Source organism: Osmia bicornis, unplaced genomic scaffold, assembly GCF_907164935.1.
Source record: "Osmia bicornis bicornis unplaced genomic scaffold, iOsmBic2.1, whole genome shotgun sequence".
NCBI lineage: Eukaryota > Metazoa > Arthropoda > Insecta > Hymenoptera > Megachilidae > Osmia > Osmia bicornis.
The window spans coordinates 1534307-1555869 of NW_025791318.1; the positions used below are offsets into that span (position 1 = coordinate 1534307).

The 21563-nt window shown below is 42.1% G+C and overlaps 1 protein-coding gene, 1 long non-coding RNA gene and 1 pseudogene across 2 annotated transcripts; 1 reads left to right on the forward strand and 2 right to left on the reverse strand.

Moving 5' to 3' along the window:
- Positions 1-7: 7 nt before the first annotated feature.
- Positions 8-3007, forward strand: LOC123989008 (annotated as a pseudogene).
- Positions 3008-3540: 533 nt separating this feature from the next.
- On the reverse strand, positions 3541-6442 carry LOC123989009 (formin-2-like; the record flags this gene model as incomplete). Its single annotated transcript, XM_046289734.1, has 6 exons — positions 3541-3699; positions 3761-4014; positions 4085-4622; positions 4695-4979; positions 5045-5166; positions 5245-6442. Coding segments are annotated over 6 exons (2544 nt in total), but the record flags the coding sequence as incomplete, so codon positions are not given.
- An 8744-nt stretch (positions 6443-15186) lies between these two features.
- Positions 15187-17627, reverse strand: LOC123988963. Its single transcript, XR_006830340.1, has 4 exons — positions 16945-17627; positions 16132-16295; positions 15407-15493; positions 15187-15278 (listed from the first exon to the last, which is right to left on the reverse strand). It is a non-coding gene; the product is annotated as an uncharacterized LOC123988963 (long non-coding RNA).
- Positions 17628-21563: the final 3936 nt, after the last annotated feature.

Sequence of the window (21563 nt, forward strand, 5' to 3'; positions counted from 1 at the left end):
TAGGAATATGTGTCCTACCGTAGATTCCTTGTGCGTGGCAGTATCAACTGTAATGGAACCAAGAACTCCATCGGAGACGAGTCTGGAGTAGATTCTAGAGGCGAATTGTTGCAATTCAGCTTCCGTAAGAGTAGACTTCAAGTGTTCCGGTAAGACACGCCGTCCATATCCGTTACCCTAAACTCGGAAGGTGTCTCTGCCAAAGATCGATGGGATTCGGAGAAGGAAACCTTGCCACGCTAGAAAGAACGTCTTCGGGAACTCGCCAAGTATGCGGAGAAAACGACGCAAGGTAAATCTACGCAGACCTCTCCGACGGCCGAATATACGGAAGGAAGTTTCGTGAAGTTTTCGAAGTTAAATTATTCCAAGGCGGCTACTTCGCCTTTGGGCAGTCCGGTGGTTCACAATGAAGCTGCTCAAGAACAACCCACAGCCGCGGGTTCTTCGACGTCGACCGGAAGTAGTTCGCAAGACGCGAAGAGTGCGGAGAGCGAGGTGCCACAGGCTCGAACCGCACGGCTATCATCGTCATCCTCACCCCCAGTTTTATCACCACCACCGCAAATTTCATCCTCCAGCACATTCTCAAGCACACCTCCACTACCGCCACCACCACCACCACCTCCGCCGTCTCCTTTCTTAGACCACCGTTCGCTCAATAATTCAACTTCTTCTCTGTCTCCTTCGATTTCGATACCACCACCGCCGCCATTGCCCGCCTGTTCAACGTCCGCGCAGTCTATTCCTTCGCAACGAACCACCACTTCGCTGCCAACGATACCACCGCCTCCGCCTCTTCCACCTCCACCACCGCCACCTTTGCAACCAATGACTGGAGAAGTGCACAGAGAAACCCCTGCACCTCCGCCACCGCCGCCGCCACCGCCATCCCCTACACCATCCATCGGTAAATTAATAGCATCCATACCACCTCCTCCGCCTCCGCCGCAACCTCAGATACCGGTATTCAGTTCGGTACCACCGCCGCCACCGCCTCCTCCTCCAGCACCTCCGTCGCAACTGTCGTCGCAGTCTTCCTTCGGACTGCACAGCGGTCCACCGATTCCACCACCGCCTCCTCCACCTCCGCCACCGTCGATAGGAACGATATCCGGAGGATCATCCGCTCCGCCTCCTCCGCCACCTCCTCCGACACCTTTCGGCGGAGTACCTCCACCACCACCTCCGCCACCTGGAAGCATACCTGCTGCACCACCACCTCGTCCTCTCATTGGAATACCTGGAGCACCACCTCCGCCTCCGCCTCCGGCAGGAACCGTGCCGACAGGACCTTGTCCTTTACCTATACCTCCGGTTGGAGGTTGGAACCCTGCAAGCAGAGCGTGTGAGTAACAGAACAGCGTATCGCTTGTATTGCTTCGAAGATTTCGCGATGATCAGATTGCATAATTTTTCGATTCAGGTATGAGAAAAGAACCTCTATGTCCCGAGGTACCTATGAAACCGCTCTATTGGACGAGGATCCTGGTACCAGTGGTGCCCACGGAACGTGGCTCCATCGACGCTGTGGATTCTGCCGCTCAGGTAATATCAAGACGTTAATTTCTTGCTAAAGTACGCGGATGATGGTTGAACTTGATTATCAGCAGGGTCCACTATGGGCGGAACTAGAGGAAGAGACAAATCTGGACATGAAAGAGTTCACCGGTCTGTTCTCCCGCCAAGTGACCGACAGAAAACCTGTAAAAAAGTTGGACGTCGCTTCGAAACCGTCTAAAGTGCAACCAGCGAAAATCCTCGACTCGAAGCGATCTACAACCGTGGGGATACTAGAGAAGAGTTTGCACGTGGACTTTTGCGAGGTGGAGAACGCAGTTTATAATCTAGACACGAGTGTAGTTAGCTTGGAAGCGCTGCAACAAATATACGAAACTGTGAGTGTATAAAATTATACGTTATAATTTTTATTATAATCACGAGACGATAATTCGATGATTGCCGATTAGAGACCAACGCAGAAGGAACTGGAAGACATAAAAGCATTCGAGGAAGCAAGCCCGGAAGTACCTCTGGATCGTCCGGAAGTCTTTCTGAAGTAGCTTTCAAGTATACATCATTTTGCGGAGAGGATAGCGTGCTTGATGTTCCAGTCAGAATTCCAAGACGCTATTTCCTCTTTATCTTCGAAATTGACAAATCCTCGTACCACCTGCGATTTTTTAAGAAACTCCTGTTCCCTGAAGAAGTTGATGGCGTTGATTCTAACCCTAGGCAATTATATGAACGGTGGAAATAGAACAAGAGGACAGGCCGATGGATTCGGCTTGGAGATTCTAGGAAAATTGAGGGACGTGAAATCGAACGTACCTGGGATAACGTTGCTCCATTATGTCGTGAAAGCGAGATTGGCTCAAGAAAAGGATCACAATTTCGAGGAACCTCTTCCGTTACCGATACCCGAACCAGCGGACATCGAGGCTGCCTCGACGATCAGTTTCGACAACATCTCGGCTGAATTAGAGAGACTGCGAAAGGAATTGCAAGGTAAGAATTATTCGAGTATCTTCTTTATCGAGATCGCTAATTCATCTGACGCTTTCTGTCATTTTTCCAGTTTGCACTGAAAAGTGCAACCTCGTTGTAGAAGCAGATCCGGAAGCTGCAGTACCGTTCAAAGAGGAGATGGATTCGTTCTTCCAGGAGGCAGCCGAGGAATTGGCCAACGAGCAAGAGGCCCTCCTCGACGCGAAGAACAAATTCAAAGCTGTGATGCAGTTTTATCAGTACACGCCTAAAGGTAGTAACCTGGACGCAGCCGATCCGAACGCGTTTTTCATTATGTGGCTGGGTTTTTGCAAGGATTTCAAAGTACGTCGTTCGATCTCGATCAATCAGAGAATCATAATACTCGATTTAACGAATTTTGCAGTATATATGGAAAAAGGAGCAACAACGAATACGAAAGGAATACCTGCCCTTCCGAAACGAACCGTGGCTCGGACGAACGAGTAGGGCCCTTTTATTTATTCACGGCCAGTTCTGACCATCTGGCTTGTTCGATAACTATATTTTGCAGAAAGGCATTTCCGACCTTCTTTTTTATGTTTTTTTTAGAATTGCGATTAACGCGATAGCACGATTCGTACGATGATGCGATTAATCTATTAACTATTCTTAAATGTTAATCTCCTGTTTTCGCTTTACTTGAAGGTTCTGTATCGTCGCTACTAATTGCAGTGGAAAAATATACGCAAACGCACACGCATTTGACACCAAATATTCAGTGTCTTCGTCTATATATATTCTTTTTTTTACTGAAGAAAAGAAACAAAGTTCGTGTAAAAAGTATCGTTTATTATAATTATCGAATAGTTCATCGTGGTATATATATTTACAAATCATTCGCAAACTTAACAAGCCTATTTACAAATAACAAATTCACAAAAACGAACCGTAGCTACGCGATAGAAATCTTTACTTCCGTTTTAAATTCGACAAGAACGTTAGTGCCGTAGAGTAGGACGGATCGAACAGAACGGACAATCGATCCCGAGACTGTCCTTTGTAAGGGGCGACTCGTTTAAATCATTATTTGCGTGAAAGTTTCTGGAGCCGTGCCTTCAATCCCGTGGCGCTTATTTTTAATTTCTCCACTTTATTCTTACTTTCGTACTTCTTTCGCATTTCTTGTACTCGTTCCTTACGTATTCGTTGTTGCTCCTTTTTCCATATATCCTGGAAAATTCGTTAAATCGAGTATTATGATTCTCTGATTGATCGAGATCGAACGACGTACTTTGAAATCCTTGCAAAAACCCAGCCACATAATGAAAAACGCGTTCGGATCGGCTGCGTCCAGGTTACTTCCTTTAGGCTTGTACTGATAAAACTGCATCACAGCTTTGAATTTGTTCTTCGCGTCAAGGAGGGCCTCTTGCTCGTTGGCCAATTCCTCGGCTGCCTCCTGGAAGAACGAATCCATCTCCTCTTTGAACGGTACTGCAGCTTCCGGATCTGCTTCTACAACGAGGTTGCACTTTTCAGTGCAAACTGGAAAAATGACAGAAAGCGTCAGATGAATTAGCGATCTCGATAAAGAAGATACTCGAATAATTCTTACCTTGCAATTCCTTTCGCAGTCTCTCTAATTCAGCCGAGATGTTGTCGAAACTGATCGTCGAGGCAGCCTCGATGTCCGCTGGTTCGGGTATCGGTAACGGAAGAGGTTCCTCGAAATTGTGATCCTTTTCTTGAGCCAATCTCGCTTTCACGACATAATGGAGCAACGTTATCCCAGGTACGTTCGATTTCACGTCCCTCAATTTTCCTAGAATCTCCAAGCCGAATCCATCGGCCTGTCCTCTTGTTCTATTTCCACCGTTCATATAATTGCCTAGGGTTAGAATCAACGCCATCAACTTCTTCAGGGAACTGGAGTTTCTTAAAAAATCGCAGGTGGTACGAGGATTTGTCAATTTCGAAGATAAAGAGGAAATAGCGTCTTGGAATTCTGACTGGAACATCAAGCACGCTATCCTCTCCGCAAAATGATGTATACTTGAAAGCTTCTTCAGAAAGACTTCCGGACGATTCAGAGGTACTTCCGGGCTTGCTTCCTCGAATGCTTTTATGTCTTCCAGTTCCTTCTGCGTTGGTCTCTAATCGGCAATCATCGAATTATCGTCTCGTGATTATAATAAAAATTATAACGTATAATTTTATACACTCACAATTTCGTATATTTGTTGCAGCGTTTCCAAGCTAACTACACTCGTGTCTAGATTATAAACTGCGTTCTCCACCTCGCAAAAGTCCACGTGCAAACTCTTCTCTAGTATCCCCACGGTTTTAGATCGCTTCGAGTCGAGGGTTTTCGCTGGTTGCACTTTAGACGGTTTCGAAGCGACGTCCGCCTTTTTTACAGGTTTTCTGTCGGTCACTTGGCGGGAGAACAGACCGGTGAACTCTTTCATGTCCAGATTTGTCTCTTCCTCTAGTTCCGCCCATAGTGGACCCTGCTGATAATCAAGTTCAACCATCATCCGCGTACTTTAGCAAGAAATTAACGTCTTGAAATTACCTGAGCGGCAGAATCCACAGCGGCGATGGAGCCACGTTCCGTGGGCACCACTGGTACCAGGATCCTCGTCCAATAGAGCGGTTTCATAGGTACCTCGGGACATAGAGGTTCTTTTCTCATACCTGAATCGAAAAATTATGCAATCTGATCATCGCGAAATCTTCGAAGCAATACAAGCGATACGCTGTTCTGTTACTCACACGCTCTGCTTGCAGGGTTCCAACCTCCAACCGGAGGTATAGGTAAAGGACAAGGTCCTGTCGGTACGGTTCCTGCCGGAGGCGGAGGCGGAGGTGGTGCTCCAGGTATTCCAATGAGAGGAGGAGGCGGTGGTGCAGCAGGTATGCTTCCAGGTGGCGGAGATGGTGGTGGAGGTACTCCGCCGAAAGGTGTCGGAGGTGGTGGCGGAGGAGGCGGAGCGGATGATCCTCCGGATATCGTTCCTATCGACGGTGGCGGAGGTGGAGGAGGCGGTGGTGGAATCGGTGGACCGCTGTGCAGTCCGAAGGAAGACTGCGACGACAGTTGCGACGGAGGTGCTGGAGGAGGAGGCGGTGGCGGCGGTGGTACCGAACTGAATACCGGTATCTGAGGTTGCGGCGGAGGCGGAGGAGGTGGTATGGATGCTATTAATTTACCGATGGATGGTGTAGGGGATGGCGGTGGCGGCGGCGGTGGCGGAGGTGCAGGGGTTTCTCTGTGCACTTCTCCAGTCATTGGTTGCAAAGGTGGCGGTGGTGGAGGTGGAGGAGGCGGAGGCGGTGGTATCGTTGGCAGCGAAGTGGTAGTTCGTTGCGAAGGAATAGACTGCGCGGACGTTGAACAGGCGGGCAATGGCGGCGGTGGTGGTATCGAAAACGAAGGAGACAGAGAAGAAGTTGAATTATTGAGCGAACGGTGGTCTAAGAAAGGAGACGGCGGAGGTGGTGGTGGTGGTGGTGGCGGTGGTGGAGGTGTGCTTGAGAATGTGCTGGAGGATGAAATTTGCGGCGGTGGTGATAAAACTGGAGGTGAGGATGACGATGATAGTCGTGCGGTTCGAGCCTGTGGCACCTCGCTCTCCGAACTCTTCGCGTCTTGCGAACTACTTCCGGTCGACGTCGAAGAACCCGCGGCTATGGGTTGTTCTTGAGGAGCTTCATTGTGAACCACCGGACTGCCCAAAGGCGAAGTAGCCGCCTTGGAATAATTTAACTTCGATAACTTCACGAAACTTCCTTCCGGATACTCGGCCGTCGGAGAGGTCTGCGTAGATTTACCTTGCGTCGTTTTCTCCGCATACTTGGCGAGTTCCCGAAGACGTTCTAGCTCGCGTTTCAACGTTTCCTTCTCCGAATCCCATCGATCTTTGGCAGAGACACCTTCCGAGTTTAGGGTAACGGATATGGACGGCGTGTCTTACCGGAACACTTGAAGTCTACTCTTACGGAAGCTGAATTGCAACAATTCGCCTCTAGAATCTACTCCAGACTCGTCTCCGATGGAGTTCTTGGTTCCATTACAGTTGATACTGCCACGCACAAGGAATCTACGGTAGGACACATATTCCTATCTATGAAGTTTTTTACGTTTTTACATGGTTTATTTCGTTTCAGGAAGATCAAACAGTACGCAGAGACACGCCGTCCATATCCGTTACCCTAAACGGCGTGGATCCGCAGATGCCCCATGTTACATGGCGTTTTTCGGGAGGACGGAATAATGCGAAATGCATTGAATTGCCAAAACGCCGTTGTGGCTACGTTGGTAACCTGTTATATATCCCAAAGGATGAATAGGTACTGGCGGCCCACGTTAGGGGAGAGGTTTTAGTGGGTAGTATATCCAGCCGCAGGACTGTCCCTTCAGGACTACCTGCTCAAGGTCGCCCCTTCTGGGCTGAGACCTTCTCTTGGGCTAAACCCCACCCTCCGGGGTCGGGTTGCCAGGTTGCCCCCTTCTGGGGTTGCCTCTTTGGGTTTGCCTTCACCAAACGGGCGCCAGGCTGCCCCCTCAGGGCGGGTATGAGTCCCACACTGCCCGGGCCCCCTCTATCCGAATAGACGAAAGGGGAACCAGCCTGCGCGTGCATAAATGCATTTCCTCTTCCATAAAACAAAAAAAAAAAAAAAGGTTGGGTTAGGTTGATGAAATGGGATAAATTGCATTACATTAGTTACTTGATAGTAAATTACTCACCCTTATTCGTGTGTATGGGCTGCTGCACTCTCTGTTGCGTTGCGTCACGAAAGAACTTAATTTTCATTCTACTTTGAGTATGCTCTGTACTCATTTTCATTCATTCATATTTCATAATAAATTTGTTCCACTTCATGGAATATAAAGTTTTATATTATATCTCACTACTACCTCTGTGGAATTAGTGGTAAATGGTGAATGAAGCAAGTAAGCATAGCTGCGTTGTGCTATATTTTGGAAATAATTGCTTGCTTGCTCGCTGCGGTGCTTTAAGAGAATGCTTTAAGAAAATACTCGGTTTTCTCAACATTTCATGCTGGATTGTGGTTTATTATTCACTCAATGCGGCAGAGTATAGTGCAATCTTTGTGCAATTGGCGAATCTGTATGATTGTTGTGTGTTCTACTATTCACTTTCCATCTATCTCTTCAATTAACTGACTTTTTGCTTATTTCGACTATTCGATCCAATACTCTTTACATTACTCATTTCATTGTCCTATAGTCAATGCTTGTGCCTATAATTCACTTTTATATTCCCTAACTAACTTTCCTACTCTCTCTTTATTACTATTAGTGTTTTATCCTTTTGAGCTAATTTAAGCTGTTATTGACTGGTTTTTATGGACGTGTTGTCTTCATTTATTCAGTCATGGATACGAATTAGGATTTTGGGAGCGATTCCTTACATTGAAACGCGAAGGGTTGTCTTGGATATTTAAATTTAAATTTTCTCTTAATTATTTGTCTAGCTAATGTTCCTTATCATACAGTATGGTCTATTTATTTTTAGTATTCTGGTTATCATAGTTTCATAGTTTCTAGTAATTTTATTATAATATCTTATGTCCTTGTAGTTTTAGTATTAAATTTTAAGAAATATATCAAGGATTTGCTATTATGTTTTATTTTCAAAATTCGGATATTGCATTGCGATATCTTTTCTATGATATCCATTTGAGAATTTAGACTGGATTTGTTTAAAATTCAAACTCATCGATTTCGCGCGGTGACAATATGATAATTTGGTTTATTATTATAATTGAAAGTATGATATGAAAACTTATGAAATTATGTTAACGCATTATTCCTATTGTTGGTAACATTTTGTTATCATTTGCTCTTTGGACGATTGATTTCTTTGGATGGTAAATGGATTCCTGCTATGGCGGCTCCCGTAGTGGTATATGCCTACATAAGATAATGCTTCGATTATCGATAGTTCGACGATCATTTCGTACGTTTACTCGCCAGATGGCGCGACAGTTGGGGTGCGCTTGCTTGCTTCATTATCAATCTATTTGAATATTTTGGTATTATTTTTCTTATTAATAATCATAGGTCTCTACACTCTACATTCTAGTATCTTTGCAACCCAATACTTATTGTTTATTTCATGATTAAATATTTCTGCTAAGTCAATCGCGAAGCTAAATTTAAAGTTCAAACATTGAGTTTGTATGGTCTATGGACGTCGCCTGGCAGGCTGTTTCGGTTTCCTATCTTTGTTAATATGTTCTTCGGCTATGCATGTTTATTTTGTCTTGCAAGTGACAGATACAGGGCACAGTCAACTGGGGAACTGGGGAATGGACTCGCCCCGGAACCTGGCTTTGCTGAGGGGGGGGACGGCCTGTCCCGGCAGGGGTCAGGTGGGAGAGATGACATCAGGGATAATGCACATCTTCAGCATCCTACAAGGTGGACCAAGACACGGCACGGTCAACGGGAGGCAAGATGTCCCGGTCCTGGCCGTGGTCGAAGAAGAAGCTCCTGTCCTGGCAAGGCCAGGCAGGTGAACACATGGCGCGATCACCCGTTGAGCGGGAAGTTCCTCCGGTGTCCTGATCGTGGCCGAAGAAAAATCCTGTGCCTTACCGTACAGGTTGAAATGTCCTACCGCTTGATCGGAGGTGTAACGGCGTGGATCCTCAATCCCTTATAGCTTGATATGCGCATGGCGGATTGAGGGTGGACGAAAGCGTCATGAAAGCTAGGGAGCCGAAGCGCCGTTGCGGCTATCGCTGTGTTCATGTGGGATATCCTCAAAGGATGAAACGGTTCCGGCGGCCTACGTCAGGGGAGGGGTTTTTAGTGGGTAGTGTATCAGGCCGCGGACGCCCCTTCTGGGTACCGCCGGGTCGCCCCTTCCGGGCTGTGACCCTATGTTTTGAGCCCACCCTTTAGGGTAGGGCTATCAGGTTGCCCCTTCTGGGTTGCCTCTTTGGGTTTGCCCCCACCAATGGGCGCCAGGCCCCCCTTCAGGGGATACGAGTCCCACACTGCCCGGGTCCTCTCTAGCCGAATAGTGCGAACAGAGGGTAGCCCGCGCGTGCATAAAGGCATTTTCCTCTTCCATTAACTCCCCCCAAAAAAAAAGGTTAGGTTAGGGTTAGGTTAGGTTGGGTTAGGTTAGGTTAGGTTAGGTCAGGTAGGGTTAGGTTGGGTTAGGTTAGGTTAGGTTGAGTTCGGTGCGGGACGTCTTAGGAGTCGGACGTGTGGTGGAGTCGCTCCCGTAAGTGGAGTGGGAAAAGAGTTGTAAAGTGAAAGAAATAAAATAAAATGCAACTACTTGTTTTTTCTGTATATTTTATTTATTAAATAGACAATCACAGTGCGGACAAGGAAAAGGCCCGAAATAACGAGTTATCCCTCCAACAGGGAGAATCTTCAGAAGGGTTACTACAAACGAACTCAGAAATTACGATGGCACTTTACACAAGCATGCGAAAATAAATGGAAATGGTGAAACCAAATAATATGACGAAAACAACGAAAGGAAGTAAATTACGGACGCGGAAGAACATGAAACCCCGTCTAATATAAAGATAAAAACTGACAGGTGTAATGGCGTTGGCGGTTACGGCGGTTACGAACAGGAACATAAAATTGAAGGTAGTTTGAAAAGTACACAAACGAAAAAGTCCGAAGCGATGAAACTAAATAGTACGACGAAGAACGAACGATGGGAGGCTAAACATTTACACGTATAGACAGAAAACTCCGTATAAAATAAAGATAAACTGACAGGGGAAATGGCGGAGGCGGTTACGGCGGTTATGAACAGGAACATAAAATTGAAGGTAGTTTGAAAGTACACAAACGAAAAAGCCCGAAGTGATGAAATCAAACAGTAAGACGAAGATCAAACGGTGGAAAATTAAACGCTGACTCTGAGAGACACGAAATAGTTAATAAAATAAAGACAAGCGACAAAGCGACAGCTGTAATGGCGGAGATAAAATGAGCACGTAACACAACAATGAAGACAACCCGAAAAATGCACTAACAACGAGTCCTGGGATGCACAAAGTCCACACACAACAGCGGGCAAGTTAGACTACAAAAATAAAAACACAGAAGCCACAAGGTAAGTCAAAAATTCTATTAAATTCAATAATAGTAGACGGGATGAAACACGAACAACTGACACAGGAAGGCACACGATAAAGAAGGAAGGGGTGGCGCAAGTGTGCCTAGTAGACGCATAAAGGTTGCGCAGGTGAAAGTCAGGGAAGTAGCTAGGCCCACGGGTACCTGCCACAGTGAAAAAAAATTAATAAAAGATAGACAGACTGTTAAGAATTACTAGAGGATATTAGAAACTAGAGGAGCGAATACAATAATACCTAGAGGAAAATAATATTGTAAAATAGTAGCTATAAATACTTATAAATAGTAATTAAGAGAAAGGAGGGCACCTCTGGCACCGGCGATATATACGCCAGTGAAAAGACACGCATGCGCAAATGGTGGGATAAAGTACGCAGGAATGTATACATGAGGATATGACGTAAGGATGGCAGCACCGCTGCTGTCATAATACAGTAGTACGACGAAATACTGGACCTACATTAGAAATAATTAATATAGCGGAATTGATATAACGGTCCATTTACATGAACGGAAGAACAAGAACGAAGTAGGAAATAAAAATTAACAATAAAGTGTCAAATCAAAAAGGGATGGATACATGTACGACCAATTAAAATGATAATAGATGTAATCAAAGAAACTCATAGAGATTGAGTAGAAAATTAAAGATATATAGAAATTTATTACTATGAAACACAAGTCTTTACAATGTTTTAAAATAAAGAAACGCATAATAGACACCAAAAGTACTAACATATTTAACATAAATAACAACGATCCAGGCACCGAACTCTCCTTCCTTTGAGGGGTCCTAGCTGAAGGTGTGAGGCACCGTGCCGAGAAGCTTGTGGCTACAGGGACCAAAATCGTGTAGTCATGAACGGTCCCTCGGGGGTACCTGCTGCCCCCCCCCCGAGTAACTCAGGCTTACCTGTACAAGGCGGCTCTGTGCAGGCGGACAAAAATTCCGACCACTATCGTGGGAACAAATATGAATAACTTAAAATTAAAAACAAACAATAAAAAACAAACCGGACTGGAAAATATGGATACGACAAATGGCACAAAAAAGGACAAGAGCGGGAAAAAAGAGGAACAATCAAATAAGGAAATGATACAGAGAATTATCATGGGAGACACGGAGAATAGATCACCTATGGAGGAAACCAGGATGGCGTTAAACCCCAAACCAATTAGAGAGCTTATGACAGCATTTAGACCGGTGAGAACATTATCAAGAAGCCCAGTAAGGCAAAATGATGAAATAACAATGGCAAACGTAGACCTCACGGGTGATGAGGATGATGAAAATGTTTTTACGGATGCAAGTGACCGGAGTAAAGGGTCGCAGGCAGCAGGGGTAAAAGAATATAAACAGATAAAAGAAGAAAGTGGAATAAAATACGATGAAACAACGGAAGGGGTAGGTTTGTCGCTCACGGCAATGTGCCAAATAATTGAGATGGTACAAAGAAGGAACGAAACGGTAAGCTGCTATTTACAAAGGGTGAAAAATGTTAACCCAGATATGAAGCATATCAGTATAGATATGGGAAAAGAGTTGGCGCAGGCGAAAGAGCTGGCTCGGGCAGCAGCAAAAGTATACCAAAAGGAAAAATCAGAGGAACTAGAAAGAATCAGACGAATAGAAGAGAGATGCAAACAACAAATGGAAAACGCAAGCATATATAGAAGTAAATTAAATAAGTATGGTGAAGGAACTAATGAAAACCTAAATAAGAGAAAGAATGTAACACCACCAGAACCAGAAATAAGCAAGAAAAAAAGCAAGACGAACGCAGTAAGTAATAAAACAGGACCTATGATAAGAAGCGTACAAATTATCAGGGAAGCGAATGATGAGGCATCATCAGACTCGGATTGGAGTGTAGTAAATCGAAGAAAGAAAAGAACAGATAAAAAGAGAAGATAAACAGGGAAGGAACAGAGACAAGAGAGGACGATACAAAATCAAATCAAAAAAGTACCAAGCCCCCGCCAAAAAGAGGAGAGGCGATAATAATTAAGGTCGGAAAGGGTAAAACCTACTCGGAAATCACAAAGTCCCTTAAAAAAAAGATGGGGGATGATATTGAGGGCGTAAAACGCATAAGAGAAACAAGAACTGGAGATCTTATGGTGGAATTTAATGAAAAAACGGACAGTACAAGGTTTAGAGAGCAAGCAATGCAGGCACTAGGAACCGGAGCGGAAGTGAGAAGACTAGTACCTAAGATAAAAATAGAAATATTGGATATTGACCCGTCCGCGGAGGCGGAGGAAATCATAGGTGCCTTAGTAAGAGATACGGGCATAAGAGTGGAAGATTTAGTCTGTAAATCTCTACGAAAAGCATATATGGGTACACAGATAGGGATGATTGAGGGGCCGATAGACCTACTGGAAAAAATTAAAGAAAACAAGATTAAGATCGGATGGGTTAATTGCAGAGTGAGACACATGCCCGATATTATAAGATGCTTCAAGTGTCATAATATAGGGCATGTGGCAGCGCGATGTGCAGTTATACAGGGGGAAAAAATGATATGCAGGAGATGTGGAAAAGAAGGACATAACATGGCAGAATGCAATGCGGAAAAATCGCAGTGCAGATTATGTATTGCAAAAGGGCTAGCAGGGAATTCGGTAACGCATATTGCCGGATCGATACGATGTACAGTCTACAAAGATGCGGTTAACGGGAGTAAAAGGATTAAACAAAATTCATGATCAAAATCCTACAAATAAATTTGAATAAATGCAAGGCTGCACAGGCCTTGCTGGAAAAAACGGTCCAGGATACCGGAGCGGACATAATAATAATAGCAGAACAAAATAGGAGCATAAACTACTGGTACGGTGATACAAAGGGGGATGCGGCGATCTGGGTAACAGATTTAGGAATTAGGAAGGCTACCAAACTTAACTTAGTAAAACAAGGTATAGGGTTGGTCGCGATAAACTACAATGAGTACCTGATTATTAGTAATTATATCTCACCGAATATAGATAGTAATGAAGTAGACAATAGACTGAAAGAGATTAGAGACATAATTATGGTTAAAAAATGGGCGGGGGTCCTGTGGGCAGGGGACCTGAACGCTAAGTCACCACTATGGGGGGGAGACGTCTGGAACCCTAGAGGGAAAAAAGTGATTAGTGAAATCATAAATGCGGGACTAATACCAGTTATTACTGAAGGGGGAAATACATGCACGAGGGGAAATGGGTCGAAAATAGACATTATAATTACCAGCGCAAATTAGACGATAAAATGAGGGAAAGTAGGGTCCTAGGTACATATACAGGCTCGGACCACCAATATGTTTGGCATAGGGTTGACCTCCAAACGACTAGACCTGGAACAAAGAAAAATAAAGAAATTAAGAGAGACATAGACGCTAAACTACTGATAAAAAAATTCCAAGAGAAATACCAAGAAAAGGTAGAGGAGGGGTTTAATGAACAGGGAAATATAAATGATATAATGAGGTTTATGAGGGAAATAGAGGAGTTGTGCAAAAGCAGTAGAAAAAATAGAGGGAAACCAAGAAATAGGAAACCGGTCTACTGGTGGAATGAGGAAATTGCGAAACTAAGAAAAATAGCAAATAAAAATAGGAGAAAATTAACCAGAAGTAGAAAGAAGGGGAATGTTGAGGTGACAAAGAGAATAGATGAAAAATATAAAGAAGCCAAGAAGTCACTGAAACGAGAAATTGGTAGGGCGAAAAAAGAGGTCTGGGAAAAGTTCATTGATTCAGTGGACCGGGATATTTGGGGCAAACCATACAAGGCGGTGATACGGCAAATAAAATCGGAACCTCCGCCAGTGGTACTGAACCTAGAGCAAACTAGAGAAGTTATAAAAGGGTTGTTCATAATGAAACAATCTGGGATAGAGGAAGGTATGGCGGACGCGGGGCATGAGGGGGATAATGTGCTGAATGAACAGGAATATGAATCACAAAATAACATGGAGGGTTTAGAAATATCTATGGATGATGTGATTAGGGCGGGAAAAAGGATTATGATAAAGAAAGCACCAGGGCCGGATGGTATTCCAGCACTGGCTGCAAGAGTAATAGGTATAAATGCTGCACGATGGCTTCAACAAATTTTTAATAGTTGTTTGAAGATAGGGTATTGGCCGGAACAATGGAAGGAAACGAGACTTGTCCTACTTCCGAAGGGAAAAAAGAAAATAGTAAACAGTATTGGAGGGGAGAAGATAAACCCGTCTGACTACAGGCCGCTTTGCATAGCGTCTAATATGGCAAAAATTTTTGAACATGTTATAAAAGACAAACTACTGGAGGAACTAGACAAGGATGGCCTATCAGGAAACCAATATGGGTTCAGGAAGGGGAGGAGCACTGTTCACGTTATGGATAAAGTTATGGGACTCTGGGATGGAGCTAAGAGTGAAGGCAGACACTGTCTACTAATATTATTAGACGTTAAAAATGCCTTCAATACCCTAAGATGGAGAAGCATAATTGAAGCAATGTGTAAGAAAAATTTCAATCCGAAAATGGTGGGACTTATTAAATCATACCTAACAAATAGATGGCTTATAGTAAATGCCTCGGACGGGACCGATAGAATCCAGGTGTTTGGAGGAGTTCCACAGGGATCGGTGATTGGACCGTTCATGTGGAACTTGGTGTACGATGGGCTCCTTAAAAAGACAATAAAAAGAGATGTATACCTTATCGCTTTCGCTGATGATGTTGGTATTATCATCATAGAGAAAGACCTCGAGACCATGGAAATAATAGTAAACGAAGCAATGAAGGATATATTAACCTGGTTCCAGGGAGAAGGCCTAAAACTAGCACCCCAGAAGTCAGAGGCAATTCTGCTTACTGGAAAAAAAATGCGTAGAGGGCATCCCTGTCAAAATAAACAAAGAAGAGATAAAAATTAGTGAAAAAGCTAAATATCTAGGGGTAATTTTTGAAACGAACCAGGTGTTCAAAGAACATATCAAGAACACCATGGATAGAGCGCTGAAGTATGCGATATGTTTGGGGATACTACAATCCAATCTAAGAGGAGCCGGTACGAAAGCTAGGATTCTATTTTACAGGGTGGTGGAGTCGGTCGTAATGTACGCCGCTCCAATATGGGGAAGAGCAGTGCAGTACAAGATAAATGTCAACGAAATACGCAGGGTACAAAGGATAGCATTAGGGAGAGTACTGAGAGCGTACAACTCAGTATCGACTGAAGTTCTTTGCGTGATAGCCGGAGTACCGCCATGGGACCTAGAGGCCGATAAAAGAGCTCGGATTTTTGAAAGGAGCAAAAAAGAATTAAATAAATTGGAAGGAAAAGAAAAAAAGGAAAAAATAACAGACATCAAGAGAGAGGAAACAAAACTAATGAACGAGAAATGGCAAAATGAATGGGAAGATGGCTATATAGCAGTATTCCTAATATAAAGGAATGGATGAAAGAAGGGGCTCCAAATATGGACCACTTCACAATGCAAGTGCTAACGGGCCATGGATGCTTTGGAGCATACTTACATAAAATTAAGAAAGAGGAAAATAGCAGTTGCTGGTTCTGTAACGAAGCGGTAGATGAGGTAGTCCATACGCTCTTCCACTGTCCAAGATGGGCACAAGAGAGAAGAGACTTGGAACGGAATATATATCCCACAAGGTGGAAAGAACAGAACCTGAGGACTCTGCTGAAAGACAAGCAAAAAAATGTAGCAGTAAGAGATTTTATAATAATGACAATGAGAGATAAATGTAAGTATGAAAAGGAAAACAGGGAAGAACTGAGAAAGAAGAAAGACACAGGAAGGCTAGTAAGGAAAAGAAGAATAAAGGAAAAGAAAAGCAAACAATGAACATATTAAATAGAGAGAAAAAGACTAGCAACAATGCATTTTCACCAAGAAAGGAAGTGCAAACGGAAGCCAGAAACAATAGGAAATCCTAATGTAACAAAGGATTAGAAACATGTTCTATTGAAAAAACAATGGACCTAAATTTTAACAATGGACACAAAAATTTTAACGATGAACAGAAAACTTAAGGAAGACGGTTAAAGACATATAAATTTTAAAGAATAACTTCTAGGAATTTTACAGAAAAGAAACGTACAGTGAGGCGTCAAATATATTTAAAAAATTGACCAATGGAATATTTACATTCAAACAGAGAATCTTGAAATAAGTTTTAATAAAGGAAATACAAATAATGACAGTAAAGGTAGAACACGAACTATCCTGCAGTATAAAACAGATGACGCTTAGGAAATCAGGAAAATATGAAAATATAAAACTAGAGGAGATAGTTGATAAGAAAAAGAATAAACAAGTAAATACTTACTAGACAATGTTGAGAAATCCAACAACAGCAACAAAAATAGCAGCACATTAACCATGATCATGTCCCGCGTAGCCGGCACTGGTATCTTGGCAAGATCACAAGCAGACCTTTTGATGACTGGAAAGTGAACAAAGAAATTAACACAAGTATTCCGGTGAAACTGCATCAATGAACGAAAAGATTATAGTTGAAATAGGGTAAAAGAGAAGGAATTATATATAATAAAGTAAAAAAGGAAAAACAACAGACCTGAAAGTATCCGGTGTTAACCTTAGCCTAGAAAGCATTAAAATTCAGGATAGGAAATGGGTTATTACAGTAGATACTGAAATAGCAAAGCAAATATTATATATATATACAAAGAAAGGTTAGTCAGACAGACAGTAAAGTATGCAGATAACAGAAATACGGGTACTTATCTTAATACGCTGCTACCCATTTCGCTGGTAATAGTAGTAGTAGTAGTAGTAGAAAGACTCAGAAAATTGGGGTTGAAATATACACAGATGAGAGGTGATTTAGTAAATCCATAACCTGGAATAAAGAGTATAAAATAAGATGTGAAATTTGGTGAAACTGCAAATTGTGTAGAATAGGGAATAAATGGTAAAGTATACAAAGTTAAACAAGGACAAAGATAAAGAAAGATCCACAATATTCACTGGTAAATAAATAAAAGAACATAATCTAATTGACTGCTAAAATAGAATTTAACTATGAGCACAAAATACATAGAGAGGAAACTCAATAGGAAGGAAGAGTAAATTAGGGATATCAGTGGAACATAGATAAAGTATGAGAGGGTAAACTCGGGTGGATAAATGAAATAACCTGGGAACATAGAAACATAAGATAGGATAAATCAGAGGTTAGCAAATAAGTATATATATAGGAATAAACACAAAGCTCGGAGAAATAGGGTGAATAGTAGAGATAATTGATTACCTTGTAATAAAAAATCGAAAAGGGTTAAAACAATCATAGACTAGGGAAACCTGGTAAATGAAAGGCCGCATCCCCCTTTGGTGTATGGGGGTCGGGGGTTAATCATGTCACCATGAAGATGGTACAGGAAACAGTCTGTTAGGACGGGAAGTACTGCCGGTACAGTAGAACAATTACAGTAGTAAATACCGATTAAGGAACAGGTAGAAGAAGATAGTAATTAATCGAAACGTATAGGCGAAAACAGAAAAAGGGTGACACAACAGGGGGGTCGAAGTAATGCGACAACGCGGTTCCGACCTGTTCTGGTCACAAATACATATACACAGGTAAGTCGAGGAGGGGGTTTTTAGTGGGTAGGCGACACTAGGTCGAGAGTCCCACACTACCGGGGGTGGTATTCACTCGGTGTGCCTAATGCATTTTCCCCCTCCCCGCAAAAAAAAAAAAAAGGTTAGGTTAGGTTAGGGTTAGGTTAGGGTTAGGGTTAGGTTAGGTCAGGTTAGGTTAGGTTAGGTTGGATTCCCGCTCGATGCGTCGAGGAGAGCGGACGTGTTTTGTAGTCGCTCCGCGGTCAGATTTGCAACGCGGTGGATAGTTGCTTAGACATTCGCGTTTTTTGTTAAAATCATTTTTATCGTTTGTTCGGAAGTACTAATGTGTCGTTTTTCAATTAAATATTGTATTAATTTATTAATAATCGTTAAAAACGTGGTGTGCGTGTTACGCGGTATTTCGATGCCGTGTTTCCGGTGTTCGTAGTGCTAATTGTAAACATTTGACATTATTTAAGGATAATTCTAATTAATTATGAACGTTTCGTAGTGTAATTCCGCGTTTTTTGAGTGATTTTGTGATTAATTTGGTTAAGGAAGTGCGTGCAAGAATTGACAGGTTTTCAAGATGGCCGCCGTAGTTGAAGAAGGACAGACGGCTGCACGCGCGGCCAGGGCCTTGGATAGAAGAGGACAGACGATGTGAAATTAGGTCAACGGTTCGGTGACGTATTAGTTTATTCTTTTATTGTGTTTTATTCATTTTGTTTTACGTTTATTGCGACGGTTTATTAGGTGATTTATGTGAAAGTGCATCGATATTTTTTGATATTTTTCTAAATTTTCGATATTTTATCATTATTTATCATTATTTCTATTTCTATTATTAATATATTAATTTACCTTTGATTATTACTATCTGGTTGTGTGTGTTTGAGTGGCGCGTTATTCCGCCGTGCTATTTAAAGTTTATTTAATTATTATTTACTTAACACGGTCGTTTTTCGATTATTATTTGATTATTCGATTCCGGTGTTTGTTCGCGGTATATTTCGTTTCGTTTCCTTTTCTTTATTCATTCATTGTATTTTATTATCTTCATTATTTTCATTTTGGCGTGCTTACATAATTTATTGATGTTTCGCTTTATTTTTCATGGTTTTTAGTGTTTTTAGTGTTTTATATTTTTATTTATTTCTACCTTTACTTCGCCGTTTACATTTATATATTTATATTCATACTATTTTGTCTTTGTCATATTCTGTGTTATTCTGGGTTATTTGTTTCATCTATTTTATTTTATTTTATTTACTACGGTACGGCGGTGTGATGTGCCTTGATAATTTATGCAACTAGTGTTATACTGATTATTTCCTTTTTATCATCGTATTTCTATTTCTTTTTCTATTCTGTGTCATTGACATTTTATTTATTATTTATTATTCGCAACGGTATAATTATGTAATGTGTTTAATGAATCTGCGCAATTTACGTCTCGTGGGGTGATTTAATTGTTTAATTATTTAGTTGTTCAATTTATTTATATTTGCTATTTCGTCGTCTGATTTATTTCATATTCGTATTTCATATTTCATATTTCGTAATTCACCTTATATTTTGTTATGAATAACCCTATATGCGGTAGCGTTACGTGAAATGGGATATAGGGAACAAGGGTTGGCAACAGTGGCGCGGAAAAGACAAGTGAATAGCGAAGAGCAGAGAGAAGCGATCGCGTGGGCAGCTAGCTGCGAGACGAGAGAGAGTGTACGATTACAAAATAAAAGGGAGAGATTCGCGTTTCATATAGAACTGGTCGTAATTTATTTGCCTAAAACATAGAACATAACAATTTTATTTCATATTTCATGTTTTATCATCTATCGTAGTTTAGTTTGTTTATTTTATTTTATTTCATTCATTTTATTTCATTCATTTTATTTCAAGTCATTTCATTTCATGTTATTCTATTCTATTTTATTTATTTTACCATCTATTCATACCCATTTTTCATATCTCATGCTATTTCATGCCATTTGCGGTGCGGCACCGTATTTATTTTATTTCTTTTATTTTGGTTGCTATGTGCATCGGTTTTGCACTTTTATCGCGAGTTTAAGGCGATGCAAGCGTCGAGGCCGAACTAGGAATTCCGCGTTGGTAAAACAGTCAACGTTTCATCGAAAATTAGGCCGAACAGAAACTGATTTCAGCGCCACCTCAGTTATCGCATCCAACTAACGGCATGCTATGCTACGTCACTTTTCGCATACACCTAAATGACACACGGATGCTACGATAGCTATATGGATTATGTACGATGAATCAGACTAATTTTTGCGTGTCGCCGGAGAAACCACAGTTTCTCGAGCGAGTTCGGCTCGCCTTTGATGTGGTGACAGCCGAGAATCGACGCAGCGTACAGGGAAAAAAGCAAGTTTAAATACCCGTGTACGTGTGAGACAATACTAACGCAATCAAAATTTAAATTAAACTCTTTTTATTTTTGAATTTTTTAAAATGAAAACGTTACTAACGTATTTCTGAGATTTTTCTGATAAAAACCAGATCAAACATGACATAATTTGAATTATAATTATTTATTTACTTATTTATATCTGAATAAGTAAAAATAATGTAACTTATATGGTGTTTGGTCTTATTTTGATCAGAAAAACCTTACAATTACATTGGTAAAAGTTTCATTTAGCAAAAAATAAAAATAAAAAAGTTATTGTCGAATTAATATTGTTTCACTCAAATGTTTTATCTCAGGCCCTTTAATTCTCGGACCTCTCTCTCTTTCGCTATTTGTCCTTTTCTACGTTCGCCAGCATTGAAGATCTCGCTCCAGCCGTGTTGTCCTTCCAGCATCACATTTTCGTTACCTATTTATCGAATATTTGGTGTAACGCAAAATCAGGAGAGTCCAGTGTTACGTCCGGGCTGGATTTTCACCAGCCCGACCTTGCGTTCCTCATCGGGTGCGTAGCACTTGAAAGTATTCCACGTGAGGGATGCAAGGAAGGGCCTGATTTTTCTAAATTTTCCGTTTCTGTTCGCGCTCCTCCGATCTCGTGCTTCTTCGTCGGGTGCGTATGCACGTGAAGGTATTCCACACGAGAACACGAGAAAGGAGTTTGAGATTTAAATTGACCTTTCTTTTCCTTTTTACTCTTTTATTTCATTTCAATAGCTACTTTCCAGTATACCTAATTTGTGTGCCTCGGCAGTGCGACGCACTTGGAAGTATCCCAGGCGAGGAACACAAAGAAGGCTATATTTGGCTCTTTCAAATAATATAAACTAATCTTCCTTGGGACGATTGCCGTTGGAACTACGTTTGAAAATGTACCGAAATTCGAAACCGTTGAGGTCAAGGAGAGGTATCATAAACAT